The sequence below is a fragment of the Vigna unguiculata genome, chromosome 5 (genome assembly GCF_037176805.1).
Source record: "Vigna unguiculata cultivar grain cowpea cultivar isolate G323 ecotype 2 chromosome 5, ASM3717680v1, whole genome shotgun sequence".
Classification (NCBI taxonomy): domain Eukaryota; kingdom Viridiplantae; phylum Streptophyta; class Magnoliopsida; order Fabales; family Fabaceae; genus Vigna; species Vigna unguiculata.
The window spans coordinates 1,243,850-1,269,580 of record NC_140796.1 but is presented as its reverse complement, the minus strand read 5'-3'; the positions used below and the strand labels follow the sequence as shown (position 1 = coordinate 1,269,580).

Here is a 25,731-nt window from a genome sequence, read left to right as displayed (position 1 = left end):
TATTATGGAAAGCAAAGTCAATTATTGCCGGATCATTAGTGCAGACATTGAAATATCATTCTGATTCTGTTTATGCAATGAACAATTGTAATTGAATGGTTACGAACAAGGTAAGATAAAAGGAATAAAAAGGGAAAATTAAAAAATTACATCCTCAGTTTATATTAAAGTGCTTTGTATTTATAAAAATTTATGCCAAAAACGAATTTATGATGAAATTTAGTATAATATTTCAATCCAATATAAGTTATACTTTCTATTTTGAAATCATACTAACTTAATTTTAACTAAAATTTCTTTCAAATGTATATATATGGATATCAATAATCTTATCCTAAACTTTATTAGAAACGTATAAAGTTTAGATTTAAAGTATTGATTATTTTAAGAATAAAAATTATTCAAACTAGTTTTAGATATGGATCAAATATATAAGTTTCATTCGATAATATTCTTAAAAGTTTTTAAAATAAGATTGAAAAAAAAAAAAAAACTCATTTTGGCTTCAATCGCTTCAAACATTATTTCGTAATTTCGTTATCCTTCATTCACATTCAAACGTGCTTAGTTGAAGAATTATTAAATAAAACTATTTTATTAAAAGTGTGATAGCGTGTTAAACATTTTTTATTCTTTAATTAGAGTAATGGGAACACTAATTAGCATTATTTTTACAATCATAATAGAAAAACTCTCCATTATTCTCGCCGACCCTATCCTTGGTCCACACAAATAATGGAAAAGGTGGAGAATCTACTTCTTCTTTCATTGTAAGAATAGACAACAAGCTTAGACTCAGTCTTCTTCACCTCCAAATTTTGAAGCCCTTTTGCTAATTCTGTACATGGTCAACAAACATTGAATTTTACTTTCAATAAATATTATTTATTTTGTTTATAAGCATCGAAAACAATTCCAATTCAGGGTATTGTAATTGCTATTAGATTTTATGCAATATATGGAGTTACTTCAGGTAAAATCCACCATAATAAAGCTACAGGTGCATGCATGCATACTTTTTTCAAGCTCAATTTTGAATATGCCAAGTTACTCTCAATTAATATAATAATACAGTGGAAAATTAAAGCATGACCCAATTCTATCGAATTATCAGCAGTTTGAGAAGGGAAAAAGAGTTCGACCAAAACCAACGCCAAAATGACTGCAAGGTGTTGAATGGCCATGTTTCTTTGCTTAAACCAAGTCCAATTTAACAGAACAATTTGTATTCTTAGTTAATAAGAATTTAGAAATCAGCATGAATCAGATTGAAATTAGATATCCATGCTTGTTGAGGGAAGACACAATCAAGGAATCAAGCTTTAAATATGACAGAGACAATGAGGGAAAAGGTCTCACTCACCTGTGAATAAGTGGGCCTTCAGATAAGAAATCTAGCAACTGCTTAACTTATCTTATATTCATTTACTTCCGATTCTGCAGTGATATAGTTAGGACCAACGTGACAATATAATAACACACTTTTCTATGAACCAAGGAAAAAAATGAAGCGTATTTGAACAGATTAGCCATTGATTTCAAGAAAATCTAATTCATCATTTGCTGAGAGAGGATAGACGACGAGCTTACAAGCATTGTTCATCACCAAATTTTGGAGTCCTTTTGCCAATTCTGTACAGGGCCACAAGACCTGAACTTCCCGCAAGGTATTCAAAGACCACACTTCTTTTGGAAGCTGAGTCAAGGATTTGCAGCTTCTGACGACCAAACGACGAACACGTGGCATTGAACCTCTGTCCACTCTCCACACCTTGACCTTGATTGCAACCATCTCAAACACTTGAAGCTGAAGGAACCCTCCCGTGGCACAATGCAGGTCAAATCTAGTATCATTCGTCTGCGATGACAATTTCAGAACTTGAAGGTTGGGAAGCTTTCCTAGCATATGCATGACAGTGGAGTTGAAGAAACCAAACTTTGTGAGGGATATCTTGGTGATGTTCGACGGAAACATATTTGCATTTTGAGGAATCTCAGTAGTGCCTATCACTTTCAGCTTCCGGAGATGGCTCAGGCGATGGAGGCTCTGTAACTGTATACGAGCATTGCACTTGTCGCGTCTTTCGTAATGTATACCCAATTTTGTCATCCCTGGGAACCTACGACTATCCAACAATGATGTTGTGCGAGGATCAAGAGCCACGGTTGAGAGGGTTTGAAGATTGGGCATGGTTTTACTTTCTGAGGGCATTTCTGGGAGCCCAACGGGTCCAAACAGCAGAAGATGCCTTAGTTGTTTAAGTTGCCATAATTCACCAGAAAAGGATTTTATAGGCGAACCTCTCAAATCCAAGGTTTCTAGATTCCACAATCTGCATATAGAAGGTGGAATAGTTTCAAGATTATGAGAGTGTATCCTCAAGTACCTTAAATGAATGAGCTTCTCCAAATCAGTGGGTATGGAGTTAACATTCATTCGTCCTAAATCCAACACGCGAGCCAGCCTGAAGCTCTTGAGAAGCCATCTCCAGTGATTTGCCTTAACCTTGTACACCTCTTGCCCGAAGCATAACAAGGAACGCGTCGCCGAGATGGTGTAATCAGATACGATACTCGAAGAGAAATGAAACAGAGTACCCTGGAGAGACAACTTACGGGGACAACTATTGAGGTTCTGAAAATCAATCTCTCCACAAACCTCGAAAAACTTGTCTTCCCTGCTCTCGGATATGCAGAGGTCGCGAAGAAGATCGTGAATCCGACATGTTTTGACTCCCCCATCATTGGTTCTACTTACCACTTGGATCAAGCTTCGATCCACCAGTTCATCCAAGTACTCTTCCGCGATGTATTCCGGCTCTGGTATGTCTTGGCTTACAGAAGTTTCTTGTGTTAATAACCCTTCGGATATCCACAACTGGATCAACTGCTTCACGGGGATCCTATAATCTTCAGGGTACATGCCAAAATACAGAAAGCAAGGCTTTAACCTCGCGGGCAAGGAATCATAGCTGAGTTTGAGTATGTCCTTGAGTGTGTTGTCCCTCCCAAGATGCCAATTGACATGGTCCTTGATTCTAGACCAATCCCTCGGTGACTTCTTGTTACCCAAAATCCCTGCCATCACAATAAGGGCAAGAGGCAACCCATCACAGCTTTCAGCGATCAATTTTCCCAGAGACTCTAAATCCGAAGGACACTCTTCTCCCCTAAACACCTTCTTGGAAAGCAGCTCCCAACTTTCTTCTTTGGTGAGGAAGGGAAGAGCGTAGGGAGGAACAGGACCAGCGTGAGAAGCCACCTCAGCCCAACGAGTAGTCATCAATATTCTGCTTCCGTTTTGATCATCGGGAAATGCCCCTTTAACCTCATTCCACACCTGTTTCTGCCAAACATCGTCCACCACAACCAAATACTTGCTTCTGTTTAAGCATTCTCGCACCTTCATCTTCAGCTCTTCATCACTCACACTCGTCTCTTCTCTTTTCTTGAACAAACCACTGTACTTGGATGTGGACAGCAAACACTTGAGAAGGCTCAAGAAAAACTCCCTGGGTCGATAATCATTAGACACATAACCCCACGCACGACAAGGAAACATGTTCTTCACTCGGTTAGAGTTATATACCTTTCGAGCAAGCGTGGTTTTCCCCAAACCACCCATTCCAACGATGGAAACAACTTTAAGGCGCGAATCCGACACCGTGAGTTTCTCAATCACAACCTTGGAGTCCAGCGCAAACCCTACCACCTCTTCCTCCTCCACCTCCCTCCTCTGCTTCCGAATCCGCTCCGCTTCCTCTTCGCCGCCCCTCTTTCCGTCCTCGATGCCGTACCTCTGTTTGTTGTCGAAGATCTCTTTGATTCGAGCCTTGATCCCGTCGACCTTCCCGGCCACCTGGTGAAGCATGAGCGCGTGGTCCACACCGCGGAATCCGACTTTCCCGATCACGTTTCTCCGGCTCTGCTTGATGACGCCGGCGACGTAGGTGTCGATGACGTCTTCGGCCTCGTGCGCCACGTCTCTGATCTGGCTGACCAGTTCCGCCACCATGTCATGCTCTTTGCGCTTCCCTTGAGAGTTCCTGAGGAAGAGATTCATGAAGCGGAGCTCGCTCTGCAACGACGCCACTTGATCGCGCACGCCGGCGAGAAGTTTGGCTTCCTCCACCAACAGCCTCGTCAATTTGTCTATCAGAAACACCACAATCGTATCCGCCATTTCTCTGCACTCTGCAATTTGGATTGGAAATGGACCAAAGTACCAATCGTGGTGCACTGCACTGCACCGGTAGCTTCCTTGTTCTGTATCTAACCACAGAGGTCAACGTCTTCGCATTCTCTTCATAGTCAACACTTTCCACTAACAACCCAACCCCTATATGGATAATACTTCCTGGACCATTCTCATGTCATCGATTATGTTTTTTTCTCAGATATTTTTCTTTTTTCAATCTTTCTTTACTCTCTCTCAGTTTAAAAGCTCTCGTTTATACGAAATTAAAAAAAAAAAAATCAAGAATTACATCAAAATACGCATGTTAATTCTTTTCCATTTTTTTGCTTTCATACCTTGTCTTCTTTCTTTTGTATTTTTTTTCAAACTACGTTTTCGAGGAGGCTGTTCTTACTGCATCTCCTCGTACACTTACAAATTTCAATGTGTCTTTTAGTTTAGTTTAGAGTTTTCATTCTATATTCTGTAATGTATAATTTAAAGACGTTTCAAATCATACAATCTATAATATTTTTTTATTTTAAAACACAGAACAACTATTGTATTTAGGAGTAAATATGATTTTGTTCTTTTAGTAAATTTTGAAATTAATTTATTTTAAAATTTTGTATTAATTTAGTATTTTATTTTTTAAAATACGTGAATTTAATTTTTTAATCAAATTTTGTTAAATTTATTTAATATTTTGAATGTGTTTTATAATAATATTTGACTTAATTTTAAAGCAAAAATATGTCAAACACTATAAATAACTTAAATACAATCCTGAAATGCATACTAAACATTAAATAAACATAACTCAAATTTGATTAAAATAATTAAATCTATGTATTTCAGAAAATGAAGGACTAAATTGGTCTAAAATTTCGTTAAAAGAGAAAAATAAATTTAACCCTTGTAATTATGTTCGGAAATGAGTTTTTTATAATACATTTATATGAAATGTGTTTCGAAAAACCTTTACATGAGATGTGTTTTGAAAAAAGTTTTTCAAAATATGAGATGCGGTTAAGTAAGAACTTTTTGAAATATATTCTTTTGTATTTCTTCTTTAATTCTCTTTCGTTACTGAACATTCTCACTTTTCTTCTTTCTCTCCAGCTACGAGAGGTTATGTTTAAGTCTTTTTTCTATTATTGTGGGGGTGCAGGAAGCAATAGGCTTATTGGTAGGACCCAATTTGAATAGTTTGGTTCCCTTTTGTTTCATTTTGTCAGAATTTTGTTTCATTTCGTATAAGTGGGCTCGGCCCAGAAGCAGTTAAAGCCAATCCTCTGTTCATTTTGTTTGGTTTATTTTCCCCATAAATTATGGTTTGTTCAAACTTCATTGTCTTAATAATGTATCATGAGAATACATATAAAAGATATCATAGAAGTGCATGATTTGTGAGTTAGGAGTATAAATAAATAGTTTGAAAAATGTAATTATTGATATAAAAGCGATTTATTTATGAAGAAAACCACGACATCAAAATAGAAAAAAATAAACGCATATGTCTAATCAAACTCAATTATAAAAGCGAGTAAGAAAATTAAAAGTAGATTAAATTGTCAAAAATCCACTTGTGAACGATAAAATTAATGTTGTATTCTAATTTTCAATATTGTTGTAGTTAAATGAGATAGTAAGTAAAAATTTGCTAAGTGAAGAATAATTAATAGTGTTGTAAATATAAATGGTGTCCTTAGAGTATGTACTAACACAAAATAGGTTTCTAATTAACTGTAAATTTATATTTGACATCTAGTTAATAAACGTAAATTTACATTTCATCTAAAGCAAAAAATCAAAAATAAAATTTATGTCTAATTTTTATAAGTCAGATATAAATTTTGACAACTTAACTATAAAATGTTATCATTTTTTTTTGTTAAATATGTTTTTGGTATTTTAATTTTGAGTGAAAATTGAAATTAGTACATCTTCAAAATTTTATATCAATTTTATCTTCTTTTTTTAAAAATTATGTGAATTAAGTTCTTTTAATCAAATTTTGTTAAACTTATTTGATATTCTAAATGTGTTCATCAATTAACATTGAAGTGAAAATTAGTTAAACGATGTATAAAATTCAAATACTATTATCAAACGCATTTGAAACATCAAATAAACTTTAAAAAAAATGGTTAAAAAGACTAAATACACACATTTATAAAACTAGGAGACTAAATAGTCCAAATTCTCGAGAAACTATTTTCAATTTTTATAAATTAAATGACCAAAGCATATTTAACCATTTTTTAAGTGGTTTTACACAATAGACCTCAATTTAATAACATGATATTCAATAACTGAGTAGATTGTATTAATAGTAAGATTATAAAAAACATTATAGTTGAATTGGCACTTAATGTGAGATGAAGAAAAAACAGTGATGAAATAAAGTGACAAAAGGTGACTTTAAGGTGCACCCACCAGGTATTAAAGGAAGAAAGAAGTCAAAGAAATAAAAGTCAAGATTAATGCACGGTGTGTGATATTATGATTTATTAACAATGGTCCCTGCCCTCAGTGTTGTTGACTTCACACATTATATATATTGACTTTCATCACTTTCAACTGCCATAAAACACAATCAATTCCCTAATAAGTAATTATAGCTAATCACCATTTTTATCTTCTTTTCTTTTCACTCTAATTTAATGCTATTATGAGACTTTAATTTGAAACAAATAAGTGAGATGTGAATGAAGAAAACCCTAAATTTTGCAATTCCCTGAACGAAAACAAGTTACATGTCGTTTTGATCACAGTGATGCCTCTTTGTCTTCTCGTTCAAAACGATTTCATTAATTTAAGGGTTAAATATATTTTTGTGTCTAAAGTTTAAGTGAATTTTGAAATTAGTTCTTCTTTGAAATTTTATACCAATTTAATCTTTTATTCTTTAGAAATGCGTGGATTTAGCTATTCTTACCAAATTTTGTTAATTTTATTTGACATTTTAAACACATTTTATGATAATATTTGAGTTAACATTGAAATAAAAATGTGTCAAACGATGTAAACAATTCAAATACTATCATGAAATGTGTTTGAAACATAAGTTAAACTTAACAAAATTTGGTTAAAAGGACTAAATTCACGCATTTTGAGAGATGAATGACTAAATCGGTCAAAAATTTTAAAGAGGAACTAATTCCAAATTTTACTGAAACTTAAGGGACCAAAATCATATTTAACCCTTAATTTAACTAGGTTTGAACCGACTTCTTACACTTACCACTTTGACCTACCTTCACTTTGCAAATTTTTTTGTTTTGTAATTCAAATGTGTTTTTTTGGGATGCAGAATCAAATCTCTTAAAATAATATTAGAAATAGATTTACCATTATAGTGTTCAAATTGAGGTTCAAAGAAAATATATAAAAATTTACTTCTGGAAAACATTTGAAATTAAACAATGATAAATAAATGAAAATGTGATATAAAAGACAAAATGGAAATGGATAAAGTCTTATTTCTTATAACATGTGATATTGGTTGTAGGTGCATACATATATTAAGCATTCGGAATATTTGACTGAATAAAATTCAACTTTTCAATAAAAACTGTTATTTGTGTTATGCATGAAGATTTCTTCCTTATCGGCTATTTTTTACTTATTCAATCTGTTTATTTATCGTGTTTTTATTTTTTAATAATTTTTTCAATTTTGGCTATCCCATTTTTTTAAATTAAACATGGAATGAACATATAAAAAAACATATTTTTGGTGCATAGTACCACTTTGACTCTTTATATTTATTCATGTACGAAAGAAGGGGGAAATTTCATATTTATTGAATAATCATAATAGTCGGTTTGGTACGGTGGATAAAAAAAATTGAAGAAGGAGACTAACAATTGAATTTTGAACTGAAAAAAAAAAAAAGAACGTTCGTTAATTTGTTTTTAAAAGTCAATAACTTTAACTTTTTCAATAGCATAAAAGAAAATATGTTGTTATTTACATATTTTTTTTTCTTCTTTATCTTCGTTGCTCTGATCCAAGCATACCGAGTATTTACAAAAGTATCAACATTTTCACATTTTTAAATAATTTACTACATATATCAAACTTATTGACTTTTTTTAAGAAAATTTAGAAATGAACACAATAAATGATGTATTTGAGACTTAAAAAACGTTGATAGAACAATGAGATGTTTCAACTCATATCAATGATGTTTATTATAATTGAAAATAAAATAAAATAAGAAGTCGTATTAAATAAATAATAAGAAGACATTTAAACTATTGTACTATGAGGAAATGTTTTCTTACTTAACATATTTTGAATGAAATAAAGAAAAATTTAAAAATTGTATTTATCCATAAAACGTCATAATTTATTAAGATAAATTCTTAGTAAAAAATAAATCAAGATGAAAAAAGGTCTATGCCGATACAATTCGGAGAAAAAACTTTTGTAATTTGAAAATATGAAAGTATGTGATATATGAGGTAAAACATAACAAAATATCAAATATAAAATAATTATAATATTTAAATCTTAATTTAAAATAATAATATGAAAAATAACTCATTCTTATAAAAATTTATTACAAATAATTTAAGTATGAGACAAAATTTTACATTAAATATACAAAAGATAAAAGTTAAATATTATATAAAATGAAATTTTTTAAATTTATTATTTTAAAATTTTAGATTAAAAGTGATATTAAATATTTAATATGTGTAAAACTTTTATATATATATATATATATATATATATATATATATATATATATATATATATATATATATATATATTATTTGTTTGTAAAGACATCGCTCCTAAAAGTTATCTTAGAATTTATAATTTTATGTAAATAGGTCGAGACACTTTAATTATATCTCGAACATTTTTTTGCTGTAAAAATAATATATATAAATATAAGTGAAATAAATGTTTCTTTCAACATTCAACCTATTTATTGTAATCACAACTATTCACTAATGATATTTTATTTTGAAAATTATCCTCTTACTTTACGAGCCATTTATCTTTTTCCACAGAACAATTTTTTCCCTCTCAAATCTTCATGTTTTAATCTTCGACATCTTAATCTTAAATTTGAACTTTGAGAAACATTAATAGACATGAAAATTGTATATATCTTTATTAAAACAACTCATCGTATAACCTTTAATTAAAAAAAAAACATTATCTCTTGAAAAAGGTGGTATTTCTTCCACATACAATGGGGTGTGAACTTCGAAGAAGATAAGGATGCAAAGTTCTCTTTATTTTATATTTTTCATTTTTTTTATATTCAAAAAGATGTAAAGTTATGTTGTTCACCAAGATTTATGACGTTTTCTTAACACGACACGTGGGTATGACAAAGCTGAATGAAGTAAATTGTGTAACACAGGTGCAACATCACAAAACGAATTTTCACTCACAAAATGCATACATTTTTCAACACACGACATCATAGAATTAATATACGAGGTGGCTTTGTGTGAAACCTGTTATTTATAGTAAGAGGTCGTTTGAGACCAAAAAATATATAATTTATTTTATATGATTTATTAATATTAATATATAGTAGCAAAAGTTAGACCAAACTACTTAGATATATAAGGTGGACCAACACAGTTTTTTGCAAGCCACCCACTTCACACTATTTCAAGAATTAGAATACTTTACCCTAAACTCGTGTTTCATTTTCCAACCATTTTTTTTTTTTTTTTTTACATCATCAATGCTATGTTGTATGTATAATCTACACAAGTCAAGCCAAAAACTATGGCTGATTGATCAAGGAATGAGACGGGTTTTGTTTATCTTTATATATCTTTGACTTGAACTTTGATCCAATTATTTATTAAAACCTAACAAAGTTTATTATTACTCCTAGAAAAAATGATAATTAAAAAAAGCGGAGCTGCAAATATTCAGAAACTACTAAAAATGTTTATATTACATAAATTTTTCTTGCAAGAAAATATTTTTTTTGCTATTTAAAAAAATTTAATTGGCAATAATTATTTCGTGATAATTATTTCTTATAAAATTATAAAATTTGCAAGTATTTTATAAAAAATTTGTTGTGAAAAATGTTTTATACAAAATATTTTGTAAAAATATTTGTAACAATTTTTTGAAATATTTTTTTCATAACAAAATTTATAAACATTTTCTAAAAAAAATTTTAAAACAAAATTGACAGGAAATATGAATTTTTTAGTAGTGAGACACAAGAAGCAATCAATGAATGGTGTTTTATTTAAAATAATTAACTCAATTATTTTATGAAAGTAACGTGTGTTTGATAAGGTATAGAAAAAGTTTAGAATTGATTTAAATTTTTTAAAATTGGAAGATCTAGATCTTAAGAAGCCGACACGGTTAGATAATTAATGGTTCACAATTTCTTAATTCGTGTTTGACTATAATGTTGAGCAGTTATGGAATGAATATAATAGTTAGTTCCCACACATTGTGGTCATTTAATATAAATATTTTAATGAAGGGTCCAAGAAAAACCTTTTTGTTGAGTGAGTGATTTGTGCTAGGGTTTATAAATATGAATGTTGTGTAGGTACTTAGATTTGTGACTTGACTAAGCAAAAAAGGATGAAAATAGAAATGGGAAAATTTGACAGTTATTATGAGGTGATGGCGATAAAGACGATGACTGTGTTCACCAAAGTCTACTGTTCTTAATTACGCATGCCACCATAACCAAACACACACTTCATTTCTTATTCTTCAAGTAAACTTTGCCAACCACATTATACGTCACATTTTTGCTATCCAACCCTATTAAGCTGTCACTTAATTATCACAAAAATTTTATTACAAACTCAAAATAAACATTTTAAAAAAGTCTACGGATTAATTGAAAATTGTTAAATCTTACAGGATGTTTTAAAATTGAATATCATCTATATAAGATATTAGAAATAATAGTATTTCGGTCTGATTTATCTTTACAAAATAGATTTATAAGATGAAATTTGTTCTTATTTATATATATGTTGCAAATTTGTCTTATTTTTAGTTGATGTGAAATACTCAATATTCTTTTGAAGAATGTATATATGTTGTGGATGAGACAAATTATTTGTTGATCATTCGATAATAGGCGAATAACAAGTTATACAGTAGACCTAAGTCACCTGATGACAAGCATCACTCTAATATAGAATTTGATATCATATTAGAAAATGAGTTTAAGATTAACTCATTCTCGCAAAACCGACTTGCAAGATAAGAATTATATTCACTTATACATAGACGGTTAAAAGATTCGAGAAGCGTAAAATAAGCTTAAGAATAAAACTTTTTGTCTTGAAGGACTACACCAATTAATACTGGAAAAATAATTTTTTGAGACTTTTTTTTTCTTGGAAACCAAGACAATTAGTACTAAAAAAATTGAAACGTTTTTTCTCGAGAACCTAAAACAAGGACTTTACTTATTTGGGTCTTGATTCGATCTCATATTTATATAGTATAAATTGTCTATTTTCTAATCGATACGAGACCGTGAACACGAACTTTCAAAAATTGTAATTCTTGCCTTCAATTTTTATATATTTTGTTGTGAGTTAAAGTTAACAAAGTTTGTGAATTTTGTGTGGTGGCAATTAAAGAAAGTTTTGCATTATTTACATATTACTTGGTGGTGTGTGTACCTGGTGTAGCTTGTAGTAGTGTCAAAAGTTGTCACCATCGTCAATATTATCCACAAAAAAGTCTAACTATTTGGACAACTTATGAAAACCAATGAACACTTATGAAGCACATGGTTTACTATTTATGTCTTTGGTCTAACTTTTATTTGTACGCTTACTCAACCAACTCTATCTACCAACATCTCTATAAATATTCAAATAATTATAATCAATACTCTGAATCAAACAAATTGATTAAACTATTAAATTACAAAACTTCTAGATGGCAGCTGCAAAAGATTGATGTATTTTTTCATCTGTATTGAAGTACACGGCACTGGCTATTTGCAAATTTCTTCTAGACTTTCTGCCCAAGTATAATTAATAACAAATTAATTTACTATAATCTCTGTATTTATATAGAACAAGGATTAAGATAATATTTGTTCAACTGTTAGAATATTTGGATTAATTGTTTTTTTTACTTAAATATTTGATGACTATAACACAACTACACATTATTTTTTTGTCAAAAGCACACAAGTTCATTAAATATTTTGCAAGTAACTGAATTCAATTAGTATAACTTCATACCAAACGTTTAGAAAATCAACAAAAATAGTGTAGAAATATACGATACCTGTTTAGATCATTCATCATACTTTAAATTAGATATATGTTTTTGCTTGAATCTTTATACAACCATTAACTTGTTTTCTACTGCAATTTTTTTTTTTTCTGTCTGGGAATATCATCAGGTTCTTATTATGCTCCATAAATGAACAATTTTTGATACAGTATATGATGAACAAGTATACTTATATATATATATATATAGAGAGAGAGAGATCATGGATTAAGAAACAAAACATTGATCTATCTATGATACACAGACTAAATCTCCCTAAGTATATAATTAACAGATGAACTAATACAAATAATCAACCAAAGAAGTTGGTTTTCCTATCTTCAAAATCTCCAAATCGTTCTCAAAGGGTGTCAAATTCAAATCCAAAACCAAAACTCTCTTGTTGGCAACAACGTTGTTCTTGGTCGAAGAATCGATGCTGCTGCTACCACCACCACTGCTACTGCTGATAGTGGTGGAATTATGGAGGTTTCCGTTCAAATTCGCAGCTCTGTGTCTTCTCATGTGACCTCCCAAAGCCTGGCCTATAGCAAACTCCAATCCACAAACGGAACACTCATGAGTCTTAGGTTTTGGGGGTGAATCGTGAAGCGCTTGATCACTGTTATCTCCTGGCATCAACCTAGGTTTCTTGTGACTAGCTCTGTGCCCACCAAGTGCTTGAAATGAGGGAAATTGCCTGTTGCATGTTTTGCACTCAAACACACGGTTGCTCATGGAAGAAGAGCTTGAATATGTGGCCTCAAATTCACCTCCACGAGAAAGCAACATCAAACAATTCGCCATGGTTAAACTATCGACCTCTCTTTCTCTCTTCATCGTAGACGAAAGGGGTGTCGTTGGTTTCAAAATTGGGACTTTGAATGAATGAATGAATGTGTGAAAAGGGAAAAAGGTATTGGAATGGAACTCTACGAGACTAGAAGGGCTTCGTATTTATAAAGGGTTGTTCTAGGTTTGGTAGCTTCAGAGTGTTGAACACTACTCTAACAATAGTTGACTTTTTTTTGAAATATTTAATTAATATTTTTGTGTGAGTAAAGACTGATTGGTTAAGATCTGAAAATAACTCTATATAATACAATTTTGGCATATACTTCAACATGTATATATAAATTAAATTGTTATTTTAGTATATCTTGAATGTTTGATTAATTACGTATTTAGACACAAATTAGTGACATAATCGTTAAGAAATAAATTTTAAATCTAACTCAATTTCGTAAAACTAACTTGTAAGATAAAATTTGTAATTATTTTAGTGTGAATTAGTTTTATCTTGAGTCAATGTGGGATCTGTAACACACTCTCTCAGAGTGAGGTATGCATATATCTCAAACAACAAATTTCATTATGATAGACTCAAATTCATGATTATGATAATATGTTAAGAGGTAGATTTTAAGTTTAATTCAATCCTACAAAATCAGTTTGTAAGATAAAATTTACATCTACTCATATATCATAAATTAATCTTATCTTTAGTCGACGGACTTGCTATCTCGATCAGGAATGTGACATGAATAATGGTGTTGTGACTTTGATAGCTTGTGAAATAAGGAAGTGTGAGTGGTGCAGCAATTAAAGCAATTAATTGGGATGTGGTGAAGTAAGAAAGGGTTACTTACTTAGGAGTTGTTTGGTGTGAAAGGAGTTTGGTGCGGTACGTAAGCGTGACAGATTTGCTGAGCCAAACGGGACGGAAGGAAATTGTGAGGGCGGCACTACTGTTATTAAAACTGTGTGTGTTCAAACTGTGGTGGAAAATTCTAAGCCAAAGCGTTGTGAAAGGTATGAAAAAAGGAAGCAGCGGAGGACCAGAGTCGGAACAAACAGTGCACCTTAACGCTGAATTCCAAACATCTAGAAATCGTGTTCCACGTTGAACATATAAATTTCGTATGAAACAAAATAAATAAAATTATACATACGGAAACTATAGTAATATATTATCATAATAAAACCATTATTTTCTTCTGTTAATACTTTATTTTAAGTAAATTTTCAAAGTTGAAAGTGTCAATATCTGTGTTCGGAGTTTAAATTTATATATATTATCCTTATTGTTATTCATTTTTTTTCTATTCTTCTAGTTTCTTGTACTTGGTGAAGATGTGTGCATAGAAAATTAGAACATGAGAAAAAAGAGTTAAAAAATGCGGCTAGCAAAATTAATTAACTTCTAAACGTTATTGAATTCTTTGATAATTATTTTTAATAATTTATATCGATTTTCCTTTCATATATATGCTTTGTTTAATGCTGTGAGATTTTGCAGAATATACTTCAAGAGAATTTAACTTAAACGGAAGCAATATATGTAAGTGTTGGTTTTACCTTTTTTTTTAATTTAAATTATTAATAAACACAAATATCTAATATTTTATGTCCTTTCTACTTCTTTCTATAATTGTCTAATACTTGTGACAAAACTATTAATAGAAAAGTGATTAGACAAGTTGTGAAAAACGAAGTTTTTTTTTTTTTTTTGCTGATCAATGAATTTTACTTGTAATTTCTAAGTATTGAATAAAGTTCCAACTTAATACTTTCTTTGACTATTGAGTTATTTTAATTAGTTGCTATATAAGTAATAATGAAACATGCTTCTGATGTGAATGTCCCTGAAGTAGGTAGATACGAGTACAAGTTTATTCATTTTTTTCTTTTGTTTGACACAAGTTAAGCAATGTGTATAATTAACTAATGAAAATATGAACATCACTCTTTTGAATACATTATTAACTTTTAATTTATTCGGACAAATTTGTTGGTATAAAAAATTAATAGTAGTATATTAATTATTAAATATTAGTATGAAGATACAATGAATGTAATTAACGCCATTCCCGATATTTTTCTTTGTTTTAAAAAAAGCCATCAACATGCTTTTTTCTTTTCACATAAATTAGAGCTTATATACGCGTTTCCTTGTCATAAAGCATGAATAATATTAATAAAGTTTATCTAATTTTATGTTTATTCAATACTTATAATAAGATATGATAAACAAAAATAAAATAAGAAAATTATGATAAAAATAAAATAAATACTAATCATATATATTTGATGTTTATTAGGATAAAGATCACACAATATTATCTACAATTATAAAAATGGTAATGACAACAGCAATAAAAGAAACAATTGCAATAAAATTAGAGACAAGAATATGTTTTTGATCATTTTCCTTTAAGTGAAAATTGAAATTAGTTCCTCTTTAAAAGTTTGGCTTAATTTAGTCTCTCGATATGTGTGAATTTATTCATTTTAACCAAAATTTGTTAAGTTTATTTGACAATTCAAACATGATTTATGAGATTATTTGAGCTATTTACAACTTTTGACACATTTTTACTTTAAAGTTAACACAAAAACATGTTTGAAACATCAAATAAACTTAACGAAATTTGGTTAAAAAGACTAAATTCACACATTTCTAAAGATGAAGAACTAATTTGTCCAAAATTTTGAAGGAAGACTAATTTCAATATTCACCTAAAGTCAAGGGATCACAAATATATAATGATTAGAATAATATCAATGAGAGGGCATAAAAGGAATACTAATATTGGGATGACAGTGGATTCATAATTACTAAGATGATAATACAATGATAAATGTGATAATAATACTAACAATGATGATCAATGTAACAACTATAATTATTTGGAATTTGGATTTTCTACTGAATTTTACTGTGTTGTTTTTCTACTATGTCTCCATAATACACTGATTACCACTAATTTTAACGTTTTAAAATATATTAAAAAAATATTTAAAATACTAACACAATGTATTTTGAATGTTTAGCAGAGGACAACACCAAAAAAACCGATAAAAAATATGAACTCAAATATTTGGTAACTTTGCATAGAAGATAATTATGATGGTGATGTATATAGGATAGTAGTGAAACAACAATATCAATTATGGTGACAAAAAATGATAAAAGTGACAACAAGAACAAGGATAATGTTGTTGTAATGAATATGAAATGGTGTCAAAATAGTGAAAATGTAAATGATCTTATAATGTTAGTTTATAACAACCCTTTTGAGAATAAGAAGTACATTGCACTAACAATATATAATAGAAAAAAAAGGAGAAAAATTATACCATATTATATTATATTGGTATGTTGCATGATTGATTATAACAAGACATGATACCAAATAAATCCCAACAAAACTTTAATGCGAGATCTTGAGTTAGGGTATAAAAAACAACATTTATCCTTTTATAAACCTTGCATTCAAGTTAAAACAAATATTTCTAGTATGGAGAAGATTTTGTAGAAGATTATTGTTTTCTATATATTTTATTACCTTATGTCACCACCACAACAACAACGGAACCTTCTTCCTTCCTTCCTCTTCTTTCAACTGCTAACACCAATCAATATGATGCAAAATGTTCAACCTTCTTCCATTGAAAATCCTTAATGTTTTCAAACTTTTCATTTGGTATAACATAATTCTTCAACAATGTTTTCATAGTTTTCCATTATTTATGATGGTCTAGGGCTTCCTCTTATGCTAATATTGAAACATTATTTTTTAATGGAAGATTAAATATTTTATTTCACTTTAAAAAATTCAAGAAAAAAATTAAAAAATAATTAAATCAACGTAAAGAGAATACTTTTAAAAAAGGTTTGCTTGTAAGAAATACATACCATCATTTTTTATATAACAAACCATTAATAAACTTAAGTTTACAAAATCGGTTCATAAGGTAAAATTTATATATATATATATATATATATATATATATATATATATATATATATTATAAATTGATTTAGGTTTTTTCAACACATTTCCTTACGTCAACACATGCATTTTTGAAGTGTGATATTAACAAATAAACTTTAAGTCTAACTCAATCTCACAAAATCAACTTGTAAAATTAGGTTTACATCTACTTATAAACCAACTTGTAAAATTAAGTCTACATCTACTTATATATTATGAATTAGTTACATCTGTAATTGATGTAAGACTTTCAACACATTTTTCTCTCGTACCAAATTAAGATGTGAGAAGAAACAAACCATTTCTATCATAAAACTATATACATCAAAGAAAACTAGTTGCATCTTGAAATTGTTGGTAACGTGTAGGAAAAAAGTGTTGGCATTTCGCGTGTCTCCCATTTGTAATTAACAGTGTTTAATTTAATTGACCGACCAATGGGCCTCATGCATCCAAATCCATTAGGTTCTTTGGATTTGGATCAAATTTCTTTCACTAATCTTCCAACTTCCAACTATATTCATTCACCAATTTATGCTCATTCTCTGTCACCCACACTTTTTCTTTCTAATCTTTCATTTTCATCTTTACACCTTTTTTTCTTTCTCAACTCAACACTGTTTTTGTTTGTGGTAGAAACCGTGTTTGGGCCAAGTCCATGTTAATGGATAATTCAACAAATTGGATTGCATTTAAGATCCTAATTAATCATCAACACTTCTTAATTGCACCCATTTACTGTAAACAACTCATCTCAAAACTTATCACACAGCTAAACTATCGGATAACTCTTACCATGTCAATTCTCAGATATAATATTTTTATTTTATTTATATATGTCTTTTTATGTGACTTAAAAATGCTTTTCATAAGTTAATAATTAGTACAGTTGACTTTTTAAACATATTAATGGACAACAATTACCACAAAGTATTTCTTTTTTAAATGTTTGTGTACAATTAATGAGTATCAATATAAAATATACTAATAATTCATAATTAAATATCAATATAAAATTATACTTATTTGTTTATTTGAACTCTTATAACTTTCAACAATGCATGCCCAAAATATTGGGCCTTTTATGAAAACCAACATAAAACACTACTCTCACACTTCAACCTTAGTTACTCAACTGAGAAACTTCACGGTGCATGTGTTCCGTCAGGCTGAGCCAATCACACAATGCCACATCACTACCACGATAATTTGACACAAATATTCAACCAATAAACAAGCTCCACCTGGCACAAGCAGATACACCTGATCAGTTTTCCCTGCACCTTCTGTACAGTATTCATGCCTTCGAGAAGCTTAGGACAGTTCAGATTCTCTGAAGATGGAAACATCAGAGGCTATACACGTGTAGGGTGGATATAGCATGGCCAATTCGGCAACCCTACATATTCCCGTATTATATCTCTGTTCCACCCTCTCTCTCTCTCACACACTCTAAACCTCATTATTCGTAAATCCCACACACTTTGTTTTGAAGTGAAACGAAGAGTAGCTATCAAAGGAGGAACGTCTCTGCCGGAGAAAATAAGTCTAAGGAGATAGTCACGTTTTCGTTTTCTAAACCTCTTCGCTTCTGTAAGAAGTTGCGATCGCAATTCAATTGATTCCATTTTCTCATTCTAGGTTTTTTTTTTTTTTGCTATTTTTATTTTATTTTACGTATGTTAGTTGGATCAACATCCAAGATTTTTTATACCGTGGAGTTGATCTTCTTTTGGTTTTTGTGATGCAGTTGATCGAGTTCACCGGGTTTGATGGTGCGGTGTATTGGACGTGGTGATTTGCATTACTCACTGTGTGGTGACACCGTGAATTGTTGAGTCAGATTACACTTGTTTTGAAATATCGAGGAGAGAAATGGTTGGTTGAATATTCTAATAGACTGTTTGCATGTGAATGCTGGGTCTGATATGTGATTTTGTGGTTGCCTGATTTTGCATGATGGTTTGTATAATACTCTTGCTGTGTCCCTTTTTTATTTTTAATTATGTGAAGTTACTTGAAATTTAAGTATTCATTCTTGAGTTTTATGCACTTGACGAGTTATTTGTTTACTCAAATTGTTGAGGGGGTTTGATTTAGCAATGGGGATCTTATGTAACACTTCTGTGAAATTGAGTTTTAGTGACTCGTATAATTGGTGACACCGAGTGCTTATATCAGAATAAAGAATTTGAGCCCCTCATATTATAGTTTATTTGGTGGTGAGATGAGGGAAGTCAATTTCAATTTCATGGTGAAAGCAATGCAAAACTTTGTTGATGAGGAAAAATCGTGCTTTTTACCCATTTCCAGAGGAGCCACCAGAATTTTTAATGTATCCATACACTCTAATAGTCCGATACTGCATTAACTCGGGACCTAAGTTTTCTATTCCAGTATAAATGTAAAATGTCAACGTTTTGTGCAATCTGTTAAATGAATTACAAATGTCATTTTGATACTTTTTCTGTCTAGTGTTGTATAATGCTAGGTTCTTGATACATTATAAGGGGTGACCACGGGTCTGAATCAACCCATGGACCCAATCAACCCAAACCAAACTAATAGCAAGAAATTGGTTTGATTTGCTTCTTGGTTTGACGAATTTAAATTCTGAAATACCTGATCGAAACCAAACTTGATACACTATTATAAATCTGTTGTCAATTCCCTTCTCTACTGTCGGAGCATCTGCTTACCACCAACTTAAGGTCTCTATCCAATTCCTGCTTTTTTCTTTTTTAACTCAAAGTCTTAAACAATTAAAAGGGTAAAACCAAAGTCTTAACCTCTCTCTATTGAATGCCATGGATACCAACTCCAGAATCCTTTTGCTCCTCTCTTATGTCACATCCTGCCCTCCTTCCATGAGGATTTTTATTTTTTATTATTTGACCTGGGAACTCGATTTCAACAAATGCAAAACGTCAGGTTGTTTTGATTTGGGTTCTTAACAAATTTAGTAGGAACCTAACCAAACCAAACGATATGAATTACTTAAAATATTCCTCTAATCTTTATTAACATGGATAACACTGAAAGAAAAGTTTGCAATTAACCATGAAAGGTTATAGATTTTACGCCGAACATCCAAGTAAATAACAATAAATGCAAAGGAAACAAACAAATCAAACGGTTTAGGGTTCGAAGACAAAGGTATAGAAAACTACATCCAATTAGGGATTTTTTAAATTTTAGAAATGGTAAAGAAATTTCAGCTTTGCCTTTAAAAACGACATCATTTTTAAGGCAAAAGTGATTTTTGGAGAGCCTCACTATAGCACTGGTACAACCACTATTTTGTAATCATGGGCCCCTTCGGCTGCTATATGAAAATCCACCACACCACTTTTCAACCTGTGCCTAAAATTAATGATCAGAACAATGAGATATGTAAGTTAGCATACCAGAAAATGTAAGATTAGGAACATGCGTTTCAGGCTATGGTTTCAATAGTACCTCTTGAAATGATGACTGGAATTTGTTTGTGGTGATCTGTTCATTAGAGAACATATATAGAGGCTCTAACTAGAAAGTGAATATGCTGGTACATAGGGGTTATTTATTGTTCTTGTTGTTGGGCGGCTTTTGCTGCATGTCTTAGCCACTTGGTGCTTTTGGCTTTTATTTTTTAGTTTAGAGGAAGACCTTATCTCACCTGGTAGTTGTTTCACTGTTTTCTCTCTATTATTTTTTTTTTCTGGAAGAAAAATTGCTTGTTACCAGCAAGCAATTCACAGTTTTGGCTTAATTTTGTGACAATGAATTAAATGGAAAGATTGTAACTTGGGAATTTCAATTATTAAGTGGAAAAATATTTTGTGGACGCCTATTCAGTTTATACATAAGAAACTTTGGGAAATATTGATCAATTGAAGCATGTTTAGGATAATTGACATAGTAATTTACATGACATGGAAATTTCGTTTGATTTGTATGATTAGATCTCTTGGTTAATAAATTACTGACCACTATTCTGATGTTTGTGGTCATATATGGAAAGAAGTTTATCGTATCAGTAATGAATGATTGAATCAGTAAAATTGTCTGTTTATGAGTTTCGATTTCTGGCTTCTCTGGTTTACATTAATCAGTTTACTTGTTAGATGCGTTTCACGCCAATATTCTCTATATCTTCATTGGTATATTTTCAGGTTTTTGTCATTTGAATATGCTTATAAAGATAGCAGAGGAGCATATTTCAGTAAAAATAGGTGGCTATATTAAGTTTTTATTTTGTTGTCTTCAAAGGGGATGCATCAATTAGATTCACGTAGAGATATTCCCTGACAAGTATTCTGTATAGATTATATTTTTCATGTTGTAGAGTGAGCCCGCCGCAGCTTGCTGCATATCTCACCCATCCTTTTTTCCAGTGCTTCTGCATGAGACTCCTCAGGGCATCTTGGTGGTCAGACAACCAGATGATAAAAAATAAATTGAAGAAAAACTCAGGGATTGCAATATCATCACAGAAAAATGAATATATGCAATCACATAGGGACTGAGAACCACATGGTCTGTCCTCTTGAGGACTGTTGCTTCTTGATGAGAGACCCCAAGCCTCATCTGTAATCCTCAGCTATACAAAACCAAATGCCTTCATTGACCACTCTCTCCACTAAATAGTATATGTGGATGCGCTACTTCTGCCTTCCCATCACAAATTTTCTTTCCTCTAAATGTCTTGGATTGTACAAAATTTGTTTCTCACTTGTATTGTACCTCTTACTCTAATGAGCTGGACACATTCCTATTTAGTGGTGGATCTTACATCTTATCTCTTAATACATATTTCATTAAGGAATAAACAAAGAAAAAGTAGCAGCTCATGTCCATAAGATGCAATGCACAAAATTGCGTTTAAAGGATATGGATGACTATTAGCAGAAGGTGCCAAACAGCAATAGATTTTTCTGCATTATGATACGATAATAAGTTCTCAGCTGGAATATCAGTGATATTTAGGCTTTTAGCAAATGTATTTCTGGCTAAAATATCATGCATTAAGACTAGTTACGCATTAAACTTTCTAAATTCAAGGTTGTAGCATGTTTGAGAATTTCACTTTTTCGAATCTAGAAATTGCTAGAGTGAAAATATATTATGTTTGTGATAATCAATATGTTTTTCTGTTTGAATGATCTTGACGCTGAATTTGTTTTATGGATACTATATTAAAAGTTAAAGAGAAATTTCTGCTATGATCTGTCTTTATGTCTTGAATGGTCCTACCAGCTGTGAATGTTTCCGTCAATTAAGATAAACATACTAAGCTGTGAACTTCTGCAGTCCTACCAGCATAAAAGTTTTTGGATGCCACGAGATGCTGGCTGTATGGCTGAAGAAAATGTGGGATATGAAAATTCTTCCAGAATTGAACCCAAGCGTAGTCATCAGTGGTTTATGGATACAGGTGAACCTGAAATGTTCAGCAGCAAGAAACAAGCAGTTGAAGATGTCAGTGGTAGGCCAATTTCAGGAGTTTCACATGTGAATGTTTCCCAATGGGACACCAATTCAGGATTTCACTCTGTCACGGGTCAATTTTCTGACCGTCTTTTTGGATCTGATCTTGCTAGGACAATGAATTTGGTTGATAAGAATGTGCCATCTATTGTAAGTGGAAATATAAACATGGGAAGGAAGGATTTTGAGCATCACTATGGTAATGATCCTTCAGTGGGATTGTCGATATCTCATTCCATTGCAGACCCTTCATCATGTCTCAATTTTGGTGGCATCAGAAAAGTTAAAGTTAATCAAGTTAGAGATTCTGACAATTGCATGCCTTCTGCATCCATGGGGCACTCCTATAGCCGGGAAGATGATAGTACAATTTCAGTAGGTGCTGGTTACAATAAGAATGATGGCAATATTTCGTTGGGTCCTACTTATAACAATAGAGGTGACAACACCATTGGTATGGGGACTAGAATAAGTAGCAAGACTGATGACAATCTTCTTTCAGTGGCTCACAACTTCAATAAAGGGGATGGGGGCTTTATGCTGATGGGCCACAATTATGGCAAGGGAGATGAAAGTATCTTATCAATGGGTCAGCCCTTTGACAAGGGAGATGGAAATTTCATATCAATGGGTCAATCATATGAGAAAGAAGATGGGAATTTAATATCTCTGGGCACCTCATATTCCAAGGGGCATGAGAGCTTTATATCAATTGGTCCAACCTATGGTAAATCAGGAGAGAATTTTATTACTGTTGCTCCTTATGACAAGGGTACCGATCATTTAATATCAATGGGTTCAACATATGAGAAGGTGGATTCAAATATTGCATCAACACTTCCATCATATGACAGAGGAGATTCCAGTTCTTTACCTGTGGGTCAAAATCACCATAAGGGTCAGAGCGGTACAATATCTTTTGGAGGTTTTCATGATGACCCTGAAGCAAATCCCTCTGGTGGAATCATCAGTGGCTATGATCTGTTGATAGGAAACCAAAACTCAGCTCAAGTTTTGGATGGTCAGAATGATCTGACTGAAACAAACACTGAATCACTTGTAAATAGCATTCCAAAACTCAATACTAAAAATGATAATGTTGTTAAGAACAAAGAGCCTAAGACAACAACCAAGAAGGCTCCTACGAACAACTTCCCTTCAAATGTCAAAAGTTTGCTGTCAACCGGTATTTTTGATGGTGTCCAGGTGAAATATGTTTCATGGTCACGGGAGGTAAAGTCTGTTTTAATTTTTTCTAACTTAATTTCTGGGTTTTTGTACTTTGTATTTCGTTTTAACAGTTTCAAGAATATGCTTGCCAGAAAAGTCTTAAAGGAATCATAAAAGGAACTGGTTACTTGTGTTCATGTGATGACTGCAAGCAGTCAAAGGTTGGCATTTCAAATCACTTACATTCTGGTAATCTGCATAACAGAAGTGATTGTGCTCATATGTTAAATTTTATCATGAAGGCTCTTAATGCATATGAGTTTGAGCGTCATGCCGGTGCCAAGACAAAACACCCCAATAATCACATATACTTCGAGAATGGAAAAACCATCTATGCTGTTGTTCAAGAACTGAAAAATACTCCTCAGGAGATGCTTTTTGATGCAATTCAAAATGTGACTGGCTCTACCATCAACCAAAAGAACTTTCGAGGATGGAAAGGTAACAAAACAAGAGTTTTCTTCAGTTTGCTTAGTTATTGTTAATAATAAATAACACGTGGATGACCTTGACTTTGCTTCAATTATCCATATGTTTCGACATAAATACAACACAAATTCCTCAATCTTTCTACTTCTAATCTGTTTCCCCCTTATCAGCATCATACCAAGCTGCTACTCGGGAGCTTCAACGTATTTATGGAAAGGATGAAGTGATAATTCCATCTTAAGTTAAATTTTCTTCTTGAAAGCTCAGAACAGTGGTAGATATGTAATCTGTTCATAGTGAGTGGTTGGCAGCTTGATAGTTTAGAAGACTGTTTAAAATTGGGAAGTTTTAGCCGATGCTTCTTGTAGGAACTTGATTGTTTTGTTTATGGCAATGAAGATGTCTTTCGTGGTTCGCTGTCATTCTTTCCATCACAATCTGCTGATGTCTTGTCACACCTTTGTTAAATTGCTTGCAAGCCATGTTCCTTAGTGAATCTTTTAAGAGATTTCATGTCAATTTTGCGGGTGGTAACCCATCCCATCTATACTATGTATGAAGTTGAATAGAGATTATTACATGGGAGAGGAAAGGGTATATTCATGTTACCTGTGGAAATTTGACTATCAGTTCTTTGTTTGTCTGGCGTTGAGCTTTAACTATTTATTGCTTTAGGTATATGCATGCATCTAACGTTCTATCATAGTTAATCCCAGAAGTTTGTACCAAACCAAAATAAACCATCATTTTTTTTTTTTCACGAAAATGTAAAACGTTGATACATTGGCTTCTAAAACTAAGAAAGCTTTATTTAAATATTTATCAGTGCGACTCATCGACTTATTAATCTAAAATTAAAAACGAGTGATTTAAGTGACAAAATTAATGTATGTTTATTGTAATTATTACTCGATGATGCATCAAAGTAATATTTATTTTTGTAATTGTTAAATCCTTATATTGGAAGTAAAGTTTTAAATAAAGTTAACGACCCAGCGTAAACATTATGAACTACAGCTCAAACCTTATGCCATGACAGTATCAACGTTCTTTTCCAAAAAATTAACGAGGTAATATTCAAATTGTATATTTGTTTCTCGATACGTGTTAGATAAGCCTGACTTATTGTCTATTAGAAACATGAGATAAGATTTATATATTATCAATCTCACAGCCACAAATTTAGTGAGAGTTCATATTGTATAAAGGATTTTACTAACCCATACTCGATTTTCAATCTCTTCTATTTTCTGAACTAGAGATTTTCTTTTGAAATTGAAGAGCACAAAAGCTAAACTTGATTGTAGCACATAAAAACCTTCTAAGGTTGTTCTGGTAAATTGTTGCAGATCCCCAATGGTTGAATTAGAAACCAACGTT

The 25,731-nt window shown here is 31.4% G+C and overlaps 2 protein-coding genes and 1 pseudogene across 4 annotated transcripts; 1 reads left to right on the top strand and 2 right to left on the bottom strand.

The window, feature by feature from the left end:
- Positions 1 to 1,312: 1,312 nt before the first annotated feature.
- On the bottom strand, positions 1,313 to 4,417 carry LOC114184838 (disease resistance protein RPP13-like). 2 transcript variants are annotated; one of them, XM_085673044.1, is made up of 2 exons: positions 1,591 to 4,417; positions 1,313 to 1,437 (listed from the first exon to the last, which is right to left on the bottom strand). In XM_085673044.1, coding segments are annotated over exons 1-2 (2,595 nt in total). In that variant the 5' UTR covers positions 4,184 to 4,417; the 3' UTR covers positions 1,313 to 1,435. The 2 variants fall into 2 exon arrangements, with proteins under 2 accessions (XP_085529170.1, XP_027927980.1); XM_028072179.2 differs by having other exon boundaries at positions 1,313 to 4,416.
- An 8,202-nt stretch (positions 4,418 to 12,619) lies between these two features.
- LOC114184090 (zinc finger protein ZAT11 pseudogene) lies at positions 12,620 to 13,389 on the bottom strand (annotated as a pseudogene).
- A 5,163-nt stretch (positions 13,390 to 18,552) lies between these two features.
- LOC114184238 (N-lysine methyltransferase) lies at positions 18,553 to 24,990 on the top strand. Of its 2 annotated transcripts, none has more exons than XM_028071519.2 (6): positions 18,553 to 18,816; positions 18,974 to 19,101; positions 22,516 to 23,925; positions 24,015 to 24,083; positions 24,165 to 24,363; positions 24,522 to 24,990. In XM_028071519.2, exons 2-6 carry the CDS (start codon positions 19,099 to 19,101, stop codon positions 24,590 to 24,592), a joined length of 1,752 nt encoding a protein of 583 aa, XP_027927320.2. In that variant the 5' UTR covers positions 18,553 to 18,816; positions 18,974 to 19,098; the 3' UTR covers positions 24,593 to 24,990. The 2 variants fall into 2 exon arrangements, with proteins under 2 accessions (XP_027927320.2, XP_027927321.2); XM_028071520.2 differs by having other exon boundaries at positions 18,651 to 18,864.
- Positions 24,991 to 25,731: the final 741 nt, after the last annotated feature.

Excerpts from the sequence above, each read along its gene's own strand:
- LOC114184838 (XM_028072179.2), bottom strand. The coding sequence starts at position 4,183 with ATGGCGGATACGATTGTGGTGTTTCTGATAGACAAATTGACGAGGCTG.
- LOC114184238 (XM_028071519.2), top strand. Across the intron at positions 23,926-24,014 it reads ATGTTTCATGGTCACGGGAG|AAAAGTCTTAAAGGAATCAT; the intron begins GTAAAGTCTGTT and ends TATGCTTGCCAG. Across the intron at positions 24,084-24,164 it reads ATGACTGCAAGCAGTCAAAG|GCTCTTAATGCATATGAGTT; the intron begins GTTGGCATTTCA and ends TTTATCATGAAG.